At 40.0% G+C, this 14,559-nt stretch overlaps 1 protein-coding gene across 1 annotated transcript; it reads left to right on the top strand.

The window, feature by feature from the left end:
- Positions 1-12,650: 12,650 nt before the first annotated feature.
- NDN (necdin, MAGE family member) lies at positions 12,651-13,628 on the top strand (the record flags this gene model as incomplete). Its single annotated transcript, XM_079701371.1, has 1 exon — positions 12,651-13,628. One exon carries the CDS (start codon positions 12,651-12,653, stop codon positions 13,626-13,628), a length of 978 nt encoding a protein of 325 aa, XP_079557497.1.
- Between the last annotated feature and the right edge of the window lie 931 nt (positions 13,629-14,559).

Below are 14,559 nucleotides of genomic sequence, written 5' to 3'. Positions count from 1 at the left end.
TTTCTTTCTCAAGATTGCATTAGCTATTCAGAGTCTTTGTGGCTTCATACGAACTTTTGGAATTTTTTTCTATTCCTGTGAAAAATGCCATTGGACTTTTGATAGAGATTGCATTTAATCTATAGATGGCTTTGGGTAGTATGGCTTTTGGATATCTTTTCGGATATCTTTTATTCATTTTTCTTGTTTAATTGCTCTAAATAAAACACTGGTTTATTAAAATATGGTTATTTTAATATATGTTCACATTTTTCTTTGATGTTATTCCCTCCAGTAAGTGGTGGAACATAACTCCTCTCTCCTTGAGTGCAGTCTGGAATTAGCAATTTTCTTCTTACAAATAGAAAGGGAAGAATACTAAATTGACAGTGTAGAAACCTGACAGATACCACTCTAAGTGATCCAGGCTAATATCAGCAATAAGTAATGTTGATATCATGAATACTCTGATATTAATGTCGTGAAAAAGCCATCTCATGTCTGTGTTATTTTTTCTCCCAAATCCACAACTCAAGTATCATCATAAGAAAACATCAGACAAATATAAATGGATGGATATCCTTCAAAATGCCTCAGTAGTTTCATTCAAAAGTGTTACAGTCACAAAGAACAAACATAGACAGAAACTGTTGCTGATTGGATGAAATTAATATATGATGACTAATCTAGATATTCTAGATTAGATTTTAGAAAAAAAGAACATTAGCTGAAATAAAGGTAAAATACAAATAAAGTCTGTAGTTTTATTAATAATATTGCATCAATTTTAATTTATTAATTTTTATAAATATGTCATGCTTATTTAAGATGTTAACTTTAACAGAAATGGTATGAAACACATACACAAACTTTCTGTACTATCTTTGCCACTCTTCTGTAAATCAAAAATTATTTCAAAAAAATATGCAAAACCAAAAATGTAAACGTTATTAATTGGATATAATAGCAAGATTGACCTATATTTTAGCCAACAAAAAACACTTTCTATATAAAGATAACCATAAGTTACAAGTAGATGGGTGGGAAAATGTATACCGTGATAACATGAAGTAAACAAAATCTGTAGTGGCTACAGCAATATTGGACAAAGTATATTTCAGAGCAAAGAATGTTTACAGGAGATCATTTCATAAATACTCATCAAGAAGATGTATGAGCACTAAACATTTGTACACCTAAATATAGAGCTTAAAAATAATTAAGTTAAAAACAGATAGATCTAAAAAAGGCAGTAAATATAATTATAGCTGGCAATTTCAATATTTCCCTCTCAAAAATTGTTACAACATGTAGACAGAAAATTAACAGGAATATAGGAGAGCTGAACAACAGTATAAACCAAATTAACCTAATTGACAGTTATATAACATGCTACCAAATAGCATCAGAATATCCATTCTTTTCAAATGTACATGTAACAGTTGCAAATATAGACCATATTCTGGGCCACAAAAAAAAAAAAGAAAAGAAAAAGTCTCAACATATTCAAAAACGTTGAAAAAACACAAAGTATGTTATTCTCTGACTACAAAGAAATTCAATTAAGAATCAATAATGGAATGACTTCTGCAATATCCCAAATATTTAAAAACAAAATAACATACTTGTAAATAACACACTGATCCAAGGAGAAAAATAGTCAAAGGGAAACTCACATCAAAATGTGTGGGGTGTTGTTGAAGAAATTCTTACGAGGAAATTTATAAGATTAAATGTGTATGTTATAAATAAGAAAGATCTCAAATCAATGACCTCAGTTTCCACCTTACAAGAATAAAAAAAAAAAGAGCAAATCATGCCATGAGTAAGCAGAAGAAAGGAAATAATAAGTATTAAGAAGCAGAAAATAGGGGGGTAGTAGAGAATATCAAAGAAACAACCAAAAAAACTGATTATTTGAAAAAAATCAAGAAAATTGACAATTCTTTAGCCAAACTGCTCAGGATCAAAAGACAAGAGATGCAAATCACCAATATCAAGAATAAAGAAGGCAACAACACTACAGTTTCTAAATGTATTGAAGGGACACTAATGGAATATAATGAACCACTTTATAGTCATATATTCTACATATTAGAGATGGACAAATTCCTTGAGTGGCACAAACTGCCAAACTTCATCCAATAAATATATAATCTGAATATTTCCCTTATATATTAAATAAGTGGAATTTGACTAAAAACCCTTCTAAGAAAACCCTTAGAAACTGAGAGGACTTTTAAACATAAAGATCTTAAGATTTGTCTAATATTTGAAAATTGATTAATGTAACTCACAATAGTACAAAATATAAAGATAAAACATATTATCTCAATCGAGTAGAAAAATATCATACTTGATGAAACAATGCATCATATCCTTGTAAAATTTAGAATAAGACAAGAATGTCCCATGTTACTAATGGATGTTCTAGTCAGTGCAACAAATCAAGAAAAAGAAATAAAAGACATTTGGACTAGACATGAAGAGATAAATAATTTTCATTCTCAAATTACAGCATCATCAATGTGGAATAGCTGAGGGAATCTACACACATGCTCACACACAAAAACCCTATTACATATTATACTTAATATGTTGTATTAGTAAGGTGGTAGGATACAAAATCAATATGAAAAATCAATTATATATACATATACATGCATTAGCTAAATAATTAGACGTTTTATATTAAAAATATTTATAATGGCATCAAAATCATGAAGTAAATAAGGATAAATCTGACCAAAATCATAAAAGACCTGTATGCTGAAAATTATGAAATATTGATGGAAGAAATTAAGGAATACCTAAGTAAATGGAGAGATTTACCAGGTCCATAGGTCAGAAGATTAAAGAATGTAATTGTTTTCAAAATCGTTTATATAGTCTATGTGATCCCAATCAAAATCCTAGCAGATATTTTGGTAGAAATTGACAAATTAATTCTAAAACTCCTATCGAAATTCAAAAACCTAGAATAGCTAAAATAACCTTGAAAAATAATAAAGATGAAATACTAATAGTGTCTGATTTTTGGAATTATGATAAAACAATATTAATCAAGACAGTGTGCTATTTGTTTCAGATAGATAGATCAATGGAACAGAATAGAAATCACAGAAATAGAATTGCACATATATGGAAAACTGAATTTTGACAAAGTTGCAAAGGCACTTTAGTGTTGGAAGAATAGTCTCCTTGACAGAATGAACTTCAATCCATAACTTATTCCATGTAAAAAATTTGAGTCAAAATTGATAACTATATAATATGCCACTTAAATTGTAAGTGTACCCCCAAATTAAACCTAAAACCATAACACTCCTATAAGAAAATTTTGGAGAAAATGTTTGATACCTTGGTCTAGGAAAATATTCCTTAGCTATGGCATTAACATGCACAATCTCTTAAAGAACTGATATCCCTGATATTTATCAATCCCTGATAAAATGTGACTTTATCAAAATAAAAAGACTTATCTGCTCTCAAAAAATTCTGTTAAGATAATAAAAATGGCTAACTGTAACTGGGATAAAATATTTGCAAAGCGCACTTCACCAAAGATGACATGTGGTTGATGATAAGTACATGACAAGATGGTCAATATTAGTCATTAGGTAAATGCAATTAAAACTACAGTGTGATACCACTGCACACCTATTAGAATGGCCAAAATTTAAAATGACTGTACCATGGGTTTGTTTGAATGTGGAGGAACTGTTACCCTCATGTACTGTTAGTGGGAATGTGAAAGTTTACAACTTTGGAAAAATATTTTGGCAATTTCTTGAAAAGTTAAACATTAGCCTACCATATGATCTAGTCATGTCATTTCCAGGGAAAGAAATGAAGGCATATGTCCATATAAAGTATTTTACATAAATGTTCATAGCAATTTTATTTGCAACAGCTCTAAGCTGGAAACAGTCAAAATGTTATCAATAGAGTTAAACAGAGTGATTAAATGGTTAAACAAACACATTTGTGGTATATTCATACAATAGAATACTATTCAGGAAAAAAATGCATAAACTCTTGGTATATGCTATAATATGGATGAATCTTAAAATAACAATGTTGAGTTAAAGAAGCCAAATAGAAAAGATTATATACTGTATGATTCATTTATATAAAATGCTAAAAAATGCAGACTATTGTGACAGAAAGCAGATCATTTGTTACCTGAAGGTAAAAGTTGGTTGGGGTGCAATTACAAAGGGACATGAGAAAACATTTGAGGGTCATAAATATTACCTTGACTGGGATAATGATTTCACGAATATTTTATTTATTTGTCAAGGTATATACCCTTTAAATATATGCAGTTTATCATGTATCAATTATACCTCAACAAAGCTGTTAAAAATATAAGGCTTCACTTGTGGAATTAATGGTGAATAATTGAGAAACAGCAGAGCTAAGATTTTCAAAGGCACATATTAAACAGTATCTATGCCTATTTGTCCCCTGCCCCATAATGAATGGGCAGAATCCCACTGTCCTGGAGGAAAACTTACAGTTATACACCCCTGTCTTCTATGAAAAAAAAAAAAAAAGCCTTCTCTCACCTTTCCCAGGAGAGTAGAGAGTTCAGTCCAATGAGGGCTGCAGTAGGCATGGGGTGAGAATGCTTTCAAGTTGTCATCACAGACTGTGAATATAATTAAGAATTTGTCTGGTCTTTGTTCCAGGCTCCTGGCTCAGAACTTCGAAAACCTTTGTAATTTCCTGAGTGACAGGAGTGTCCTCGCTATGCTAATGAGGTGCTTCATGGCGGGGGGGCAGTGAATTACTTCCAAGTGGGGACTGGTTACCACAAATATCAATCATAACTAGAAGGTTGGGGCTTTCAGCTTCCAGACCACAAGGGTGGGGAGGGTGGTTGGAGACTAAGTTTGATCACATGGCCAGTGATTTAAACACTCATGCCTACACACAAAAAAACCAGTAAAAACTCTGGAACTGAAGCTCAGTAGTGAACACATTAATGTCCTGAGAGGGTGACACTCCCTGACCCCACAGGGAGAGGGCATGGAAAATCTATGCTGGGAAACCTCCCAGACCTTGTCCTATGTATATCCTTCATAATAAAACCATAATCCTATATGTAGTATTCTTAGTGAGTTCTGTAAGTCATTCTAGTGAATTGTGGAACCTGAAAGGGTCATGGGAACTTCCAAAGTTATAGATAGTTGGTCAAAAGTGTGGGTAGCCTGGGAACCCCTGAATTGCAGTTGGTGTCAAAGTAAGGACAGTATTGTTTAAGACCTTACCCTTTAACCTGTGGGGTCTGCACTAACCCTGAGTGGTAACTTCCAGAACTGAATTGCAGTACCTGCAGTTGGGGTTGAAAGAGTACAAGCAATACAATAAATGTAAAGCAAAATGGGGATCATTTATCTCTTTCATTGATACATTAATGGAAAGGGAGACATATAAGGCCAGCATTATAAGATTTATTTTATCTAATTTTATTTCATTATGTAATTATAAAAATTAATCCCTGGCCATCAATGTGAGCAGGTAGCAGCCATTCTAATAACTAAGGACTCAGATGTAATGAGGATGATGGGGTCCCATTTTCATGAAATGAAGAGCCTTTCTTATTCCTAAAGTTAGTACCTGAATGTAAGATCCTAATTGATCAGTGGTTAAGTGGGATTTGAGGCTATTTCCCATGGGACTCCCAAAGAGAGCCAATGGGACCTAATGATATTGAGACAGTGAACTCCCCTCCTCTTGAGGTCAGCCTTCTGTAGGTCACTATGACTGTACTGTACCAGACACCAAGGAGTTATGAGAAATACTAGACTTGGACTATATCTAACATCTCAGTTCATTGTCTCTGAACGTGAAAGAATCCATGTGGTTCCTCGTAATCCCCAAGGTACTCTATGTAATTTTGAAATCTTTTTTTATTCATCCCTCCAAAGGGCTCACCTTTAGGAGGAAAAGGATTTTGCTAACATTCTTTCTTCCATTGATTGTTTTTCAAGCACCCAGGCTGTGTCTCCACTTCTTATACTAATGAAATACCTGGAATCTCAATTTTCTTAACAGATTATTAGCCCCTGTGTTAGGTTGGAAAATAGCCGCCACCCACCCCCACCCCCCACAAAGATATCCATGGCCTAATCTCTGAGACATGTGAATGCTACTTCAAATGGCAAAAAAAACCCCAAAACAAAACAAAGTGTCCTTGCAGACAAAGATAAGGATCTCAAGATGAGATGACCCTGGACTTAGGTTGGGCCCTAAATCTAATGACTAGAAGACAGGAGAAGAAGATCAAAGATGGAGAGATACATGTGGGAGACAACTCTGTGAAGACCCACGTGAAGGTGAAGGGAGAAACTGGAGCTATTCTGCCACAAACCAAAGAATGCCAGGAGCCACCAGATGCTTGGAGGAGTGAGGAAGGATTTTCCCCTAAAACTCCAGTGGGATTGTGGCCATGCCAATATCTTGATTTCAGATTTCTGCTGCCAGAACTAACAGGGAATAGAGTTGTGTTGTTTTATCCAACCCAGTTTATGGCAATTTATCACAGCAGTCCTAGGAGACTGTTACTGGGGAAGATTTTAATTTCAGAAGATGTACTGGTTTCAGTGTAGGTGATAAACTGTAAGTAAATAAATAAACAGTGAGAAGATGCAGCAGAAGTTGACTGGTAATCTAGGTGAGAAAGATCAGTGGAAAATTGTATCATCATGCTGAGAGAAGGGTAACAGTGGAACCTAGGAGGTGAGTATTGTGTGATTCATTGGATGTGAGGATAATCAGTGGCATTCTCATTTCTTTCTGGGAAACTGGGTGGACAGTCATGATATGTACTGTGAGGCAAGGAACATACAGGCAACAGAAAGATTGAGAGGGGCCACTGATGAAGTACAGTACATAGAATGTTGAATTTAAAGTTCAAAGTCACAATGTTCAGATGTATCTTAAGCAGCTCAATATCCAGTTATAGACCACAGAAGAGACATCTAAGCTGAAGAAATAAATCTGGGGCTCATCAGTGTATAGACATCAACTTCAAGTCTGGGAGATGGCATTGATCAAGGAGAACATAGGGTGAGGAGATAAGGGGACATAAAGCAGGACCACGAAAAAACTCAACTTTTAGGAGACACTTAAAATATTTGAGAAGGTGTAGACAGGGGGTTCTCAGCTGTCCCAGGAGTTGTGTATATGGAGAACTTGGGACTCTCTGGAAGAATACCTATGGCCTGGGTGGGATGTGGACCTGTGTTGCCAGTATAAGTGAGGAAGCCAAGAGTGGGTTTAGTAGATAACTTGATCATTAAAAGGATAATAGGAAATACTACAAACACCAGTACACACACAAAATTAGCAACTTAGATGAAATACACCAACTCCTTAAAAACCACAAAGCACCAAAATTCACCCAGAATGAAAAAGATAATCTGATAGGTCTACAATCAAGTTGAATTGGTAGTTACAAACCATTTGAAAAAGAAATTTCCAGGTACTGGTGGTTCCATTGAAAAAAATCTACCAAATATTTTAAAAAGAAATAAAAAAAATTCTATACATTTTCTTCCATAAAATTGAAGAGTGGGGAACATTCTCCAAGTTATTTTAAGAGGCTCTGATATCAAAACCAGATAAAGGCCTTGCAAAAAGTGAAAATTATAGACCAGTATCTATGATGAATACTCACATAAGCATCCTCAACAAAATATCAGCAGGTTAATTCAGCAACGTGTAAAAAGAATTACGCACCACAAACTTGTACACCGGGTCTGATTGAATAGGATTTATCTTCACGAAGATGTTGAAGATGAAGCAATCTATTTTAACAAGTCCTAGAACAGGTCCAGTGAGAAAAATCTTATGATAGTCTGGAAACAGGCTTACATGACCTGGGCTTCTTGGTCAGCTCTGTCTTTCCTCACTCCTGCTTGTAATTTTCAGTGGTTCTCAACTAGAGACCAGACTGCCCATAAAAGGGCTTTTGGCTGTGTAGGGTGAAGGCATCTTCTTTTTCTTTTCCTACACTTCTTTTTTGCTTTTCCCATGCCCGGAAGGCATTCATATGCGTGTTGATAGGGACAGAGGTGTTCAGGTGTTGGTACTTGTGTGGTGTGCATTATGGTCTCACACAATGAAAAATTGTCCCACTCTCATGCCAGGACTGTTCCTTTTGAAGAACCTTGCTCTAGACAGTCTCTCAAGGTGGTGCTATTTACCATGTTTATCTCCCAAACTTCTACTGTCAGTCCAGGCGTCTTTCCTGAGACATACATACCCAGATACCTGCTGGGCACGACCCCTCCCTCTTCCCAGATACATCTCTCTAAATAGTCTCAGGAAGTGGTGCCTCCATATCCTGGATCCACAATACTTCTCAATCCCAGCCACCCTGAGACAGGATCCCAGTGATCCCTGGTATTCACCATCTCCCTTCGCCTTTACTTAATATTTACATCCCTACTGAGCATCCATTGCCTCTGTTCTATTCTCTGTGACAACACTGTGGCTTGTGAGATATGCATGGCAACATAATGCATAATGATTATTTAATTACTAACTTGTTTATTTGCTTATGGCCCTTTTCCTCCACCATTTCTCCTCACTATGGATTGCAGAGACCATGTCTCTCCTTCTCATTTATTTCCTCAGGCACAATAACTGAGATGTAGTGTTTCATAAATGGTTGCATAATGAAGATGAAATGCAAGCAATCATCCATTTTTAAGTGGATTCCTGTGAAAACTCTCCTAATTGGTCTCTCTGCCTCTGCTTCTCTACCTGCCCCCAACTCCAGACTTAACTCTGATTCCATTTGACTTTTCTAAAAGACACTCCTGACCCTGTTAGTCCTTGAGCGCTGGCAGGCTGCACTGTGGGTCTGGACAGGACTAGAAGGTCTCCGGTTGCAGGAGTGTCTTTAGGTCTCAGTTGGACACACATGCACAGTGTCCCCTAGGGAGACAAGGGGTGAAGGGCCAGGGTTGTGTCCTCTGCCTCACCCTCCCAACTGTGGACAGCAGCACTGCCTGTCCTCACTTCTTATTCTTTTCTAATTAAAAGGGGCCAGCCTGTCAAATAGTCCCAATGTGATTGGTTTCTCCCCTAACTGAGCTACTTTTCTAAAATGCAAATCTTTCAGGCACATGATAGACATTGCTCAATATTTGCAGAATGCATTAATGTAAGTTCTCTGTCTCAATTCCTTGGCCTGCAAGGCGTTTGGGGCCCCTCTGGGGGCTCCAAGGTGGGGTTGCTGCCTATGTGGACAGGAAAGAGCCAGAAGGATTCACATTTCATTCGGGGCCTCTGGGCCTCTGCACTGTGAGCATGTACGCTGTCCACGGGAGGCTCTGGGGTGACCCCCCTCCCTCTGTTTGCTATGGAAACCAGTGCCAGGACAGGCCTCTCCTCCTATTCCTGAGTCTGCCAAGAACAGCCTATTCCACAGTTGTGTAATCTTTTCCACATTACAGAGTTTGAAGCAACCCACCAGCAAAACTGTCCACACTAGAATATTTTATGTTAAAAGTTCTCCATATAGTTCTTGCATCCATGGAACTTCTATTTAAAGAATCTTGATTTAAAGAGTGGCCCTTCATGAGTTCTATGGGGAGAGATATTTTGCAACCTTCAGGCCTTTGCTTCTAAGCTGCTGGCCCTGAGAGGACTCATTGCCCACATCGAATAGCGCCAATCCTGAAGATAACCAGTGAGCCTAAATTAGACAGTATTTGGCAAGGCATCACTGAAGCTCCAGACCCAAATATTGACCCTTGAATTAAAGAAGTTTTGGATGCCTCATAAGTACTGACTTACTCTTCCACCCACAGTTGTCATCTTCCTTTTTATCTTATCTCTCTGAAGGTCTGCATCTCTGGGTTATGGAGAGACACCTTATTAGGTGTTACTATCAAGCCATCAATCTACTGACCTCTCCCATGACACATCTGCAGGTGCACTTTCTCTACTTAAGGAATACCCCAAGCTTTACTTTTTGCCACCCCCTCTCCATGGATTTTCTTTCTGTTGAGAAATGTACTCTCTTCAGCCGAACTTTTCCTGGAAGAAAATGATATCACATTAGCAGGTGTACAGTTGGGTTCCAATGGTGAGCAGCACTAGGGGTTTACTCTGTACTTGGTTTCAAACTTGGCATCAGTTCTAAAGTTTTAAACCCTCTGAGTATAATCCCTCATAGTGGTTCCAGTCCACAGGCTCTGGTATAGTATTAAACAACCCTCCCAATAGAAGAAAGGTGTGGAGTGAGCTGTGGCAGAGGTAGGAGTTTACTGTTGACCATGGGAAACTTCACCAAAATGAGGACAAGTCCAGCTCAGGCAGCAGCTGAAACACAAACAATTCTCTGGCCAGAGCTCTGTTATCCAACAGCAGCAGGAGCTCCTATAATTTTAAAATTGTTGTTTGTATAATTGCTTTCCTACTTTTTCTATATAAGTGTTAATTGTTGTGCTCAAGTTTGTGATCATTAATCCATTAAATCTAGGAAGGGGAAATAGGAGGATGTAATTTTCATAATCTCATAATGGCAAAATTATGGTCCATGGCTAAAGTTGAGCTGAGATTTAAATTATAGGCTCAAACATTTTCATTATTAAAAATACCTTAAACGAACACAATCATTAACCCAAACAGTTAGAAAAAGAATAAATATCCAGGGCTTCCCTGGTGGCGCAGTGGTTGAGAGTCTGCCTGCCGATGCAGGGGACACGGGTTCGTTCCCCGGTCCGGGAAGATCCCACATGCCGCGGAGCGGCTAGGCCCATGAGCCATGGCCGCTGAGCCTGCGCTCCACAACGGGAGAGGCCACAACAGTGAGAGGCTCGCGTACTGCAAAAAAATAAAAATAAAAATAAAGAATAAATATCCAAATGAAATAAAAAAGAAGAAAATTAGAGGAGATAAAATGCAAGAAATGAGAATGGTTTTAAGAAGAATGGGGGCAATCAATCTATTTGAGCCATTCATACATAATTTTTAAAAACCCTAATATAACTGACACCACCCTGTTAGATATTTTTTTAAATAGAAATCTATAAATTAAAGAAGAAAATGATGAACAGGAAAAAGATCCCACTGAGACATATCTGATTGATCTGTAGGAATTATCCTCGTGAAGTAAGAGGTTAAGGGGTGCTATTGGACTGGTGTGGGAATGGTCCTGCTAAAGGTGATACAAGCATGAAAATCCAAAGATAGAAAAACAGCATGGAAAACCATTTGAAGTCAATCTACCTGAGAAAAAATAAAGTGAAAAATGAGAAAGGGGATATAAGCAAATAAAGAGAGGATTCTAGAAATGCCAAGACAATATTGTAAATATGCTTTGGGTTTCAACTGACAATAACCAGACTCAAGAGGGAATATTTAAGAAGCTGTCGGCTGGAGGAAACCCAGGAAGGGTTGAAAGACCACATTGGCTCAGACCAGGGTTGCTGGTCATCCTCAGGAGCCTTGGATCCAGAGGTTCCTGCACCTATTCCTTTCTTCAAGGATGCTTCTCTGGGAGTGTCAGCTTTGTTTTTGCCCACTGCAGGTTTGTTTTCTAAAATTGAAAAAAAAAAAACCACCAACAATATGTTACATCTAATGTCGTTGGTCATCTGAGAAAGTCTGACATATACGATCTAGGGGACCTATGTTAATTTTTAAAAAAAGTCTTGGGAGGGATTTGGGCATGGTTGCCAACATGGGACCAGTCAGTTTCTGTGAAAGGTGGGGGTGGGGTCCTGTGAGAAGGTGAAGTTTCCACAGGAACAAATGTGGAGGTTGAAGCAGTCATAAGGGGAAGGAAGATCCTGGACAAACAGGGGGAAAGCCATCATACAAGTCTGTGCTAATAAATACGGCAATCTGTGTGATGGGATCCTAATGAAACAAATTTAAAATTACATCAAAATCACCCAAGGGAAGTGGAAAACCAAAATCAATGACCATTAAAACACTAAGAACGTCATTAGTATATTACCTTCAAGAAAGTTTCCACTGCACACAGATTGACTACCTTCTGCATTTCTCATTTATAACCCTTGGATTTGGTAGGGAATCAATCAATTTTTATTATTATTCATCAGAATTCCAATCTCCCACATCTTTTTCAGAGTTTACACATTTTCTTGGGCAATCCTGACTGTTCTCTCAGTTTACATTCTCACACTTGTCCGAAAGCCAAATTGACACACCAGCCTAGGTCTTGCTCTGGGACTCATCTCTTAACTTGATTCTGGATATACCCAATTGAACATCTCCTAAGCTTAAGTTACCATCTTTCCCCTTAAACTTGCTCCTTGTCCAGTGCTCATCCATCTCCCCCCCCCCGCCCCGCCTCCCCAAGACCTTAGCCCCAACAGGACGCCTGGGGTGGGGTGGTGATCCTTGATGCCATATTCTAGCGGAGGCTCTACCCTCCTCGGGGCCTCACTGCCCCCCACCCCCCACTCCCTCCCGCCAGGCACCCCGCCCGCCCGTCCGCCTGCCAGGCCCGCGGACGCGCAGGCGCACTGGCCCGTCCCGCCGCCGCCCCGCCCTGCCCGGCCGCTGCGGAAGGCGCCGCGCGCAGCAACGCGCACTTCCTCTCTAGGAGTCCAAGGAGGGAGCGCAGACTCGAAGAGCTCCTGGACTCGGCGGCAGTGCCCTTGCCAGACGGAGCAGACATGTCCGAACAAAGTAAGGATGTGTGCGACCCCAACTTTGCAGCCGAGGCCTCCAACTCCGAGGTGCACAGCAGCGCCGGGGTTTCCGGAGGACCCTCTCTGCCCGCGTCTCAGGCCGCGATCTTCCCAGGGCCGGAGAGCCCTCCCGTAGGCCCGCCCGACGCCCCTCTGCCCTCGCCGGCGCCCCAGGCCCCAAGCGAAGAGGGAGACCCGAAGGCCCTGCAGCAGGCCGCGGAGGAAGGCCGCGCCCACCAGGCCCCGAGCGCAGCGCAGCCCTGCCCGGCGCCGCCGGCCCCAGCCCAGCTGGTGCAGAAGGCGCACGAGCTCATGTGGTACGTGCTGGTCAAGGACCAGAAGAGGATGATCATCTGGTTCCCAGACATGGTGAAGGATGTCATCGGCAGTTACAAGAAGTGGTGCAGAAGCATCCTCCGGCGCACCAGCCTCATCCTCGCCCGGGTGTTCGGGCTGCACCTGAGGCTGACCAGCCTGCACACCATGGAGTTCTCGCTGGTCAAAGCTCTGGAGCCTGAGGAGCTGGACAGGGTCGCTCTGAGCAACCGCATGCCGATGACAGGCCTCCTGCTGATGATCCTGAGCCTCATCTACGTGAAGGGTCGCGGCGCCCGAGAGAGTGCTGTCTGGAACGTGCTGCGCATCCTAGGGCTGAGGCCTTGGAAGAAGCACTCCACCTTTGGAGACGTGAGGAAGCTCATCACCGAGGAGTTCGTCCAACAGAACTACCTGAAGTACCAGCGCGTCCCCCACGTCGAGCCCCCTGAGTATGAGTTCTTCTGGGGCTCCCGTGCCAGCCGTGAAATAACCAAGATGCAGATCATGGAGTTCCTGGCCAGGGTCTTTAAGAAAGACCCCCAGGCCTGGCCTTCCCGCTACAGGGAAGCACTGGAAGAGGCCAGAGCCCTGCGGGAGGCCAACCCCACTGCCCACTGCCCCCGCAACAGTGTCTCCGAGGACTAGCAAGGTCTGGAGGCAGATGGATGGTTTCTGCCCCTCACCAGGGCGGTGGAGGGGTGGGGGTGGGACATTAGAGTATTCAGGATTTACAGTGCAGTATTTCACGTGTAACTTTTAAGTTTTCAGTACAGTGCTTTTATACCTTTTAATGCAATGATGTATTAATTTCAGTAATATTAGGTAGAGTGTAGAATTCATGCATGTTTGTTTATAAGTAAGCTCAGTTGGTGCTTTTGCTTTTGTGCTACCTTTCTTGAATTTTTTGTACCAGAGACGTGCTAAACTTATGAAATACATTGAGACATTTTCCATCTTATTCTTTTACATGGAACGGAGGATGTGTATTGGGTAGACTGGTCCTGGAGAGTTTGGAAGAACTCCCCAGAAAAGCTGGCCTAACCAAGAGAAAAGTCAAGACCCCTGTCTTTGTGATCTCCCTGGGCACAGGAAACATCCGTGTGGAGTGTGGTGATGTGGACTGAAACGGGCGCAACGTGGGCACACTTTACTAAACACAGATACAACCCCACCATGAGTAAACTTTAAAGTAAACATTAAAGATTCTTGTGATACAATCATTCATGGAAAAGTGTACTTTATCTTTTTAACAAAATATTATGGGTTGGGAATGGGAATTACAAAAGGTACAGATACCACTATTTCATCTAATAGGACGGGGACATCACTATTCATCATGACTCATAAATGTATGAAGTGTATAGTTTTATTTTCAAAATGGAACTCACAAGTTCATTTTAGAACTTTGACAAATAGAGAAAAGTATAAAAACTAAAAAAGGGTCCTAATCACATCACATAGAAATAATAAATGTTAATATTTAGAGTAATTTCCTCTCTTGCATTTCTACATTTTATGAAAAATAATAGCTGTTTTTGTGGGCACTAAAAGAGTGAGGCATTGTACTAAATGTACA

Source organism: Hyperoodon ampullatus (assembly GCF_949752795.1).
Source record: "Hyperoodon ampullatus genome assembly, chromosome: 3".
NCBI lineage: Eukaryota > Metazoa > Chordata > Mammalia > Artiodactyla > Ziphiidae > Hyperoodon > Hyperoodon ampullatus.
This window is presented reverse-complemented; position numbering and strand designations above follow the sequence as displayed.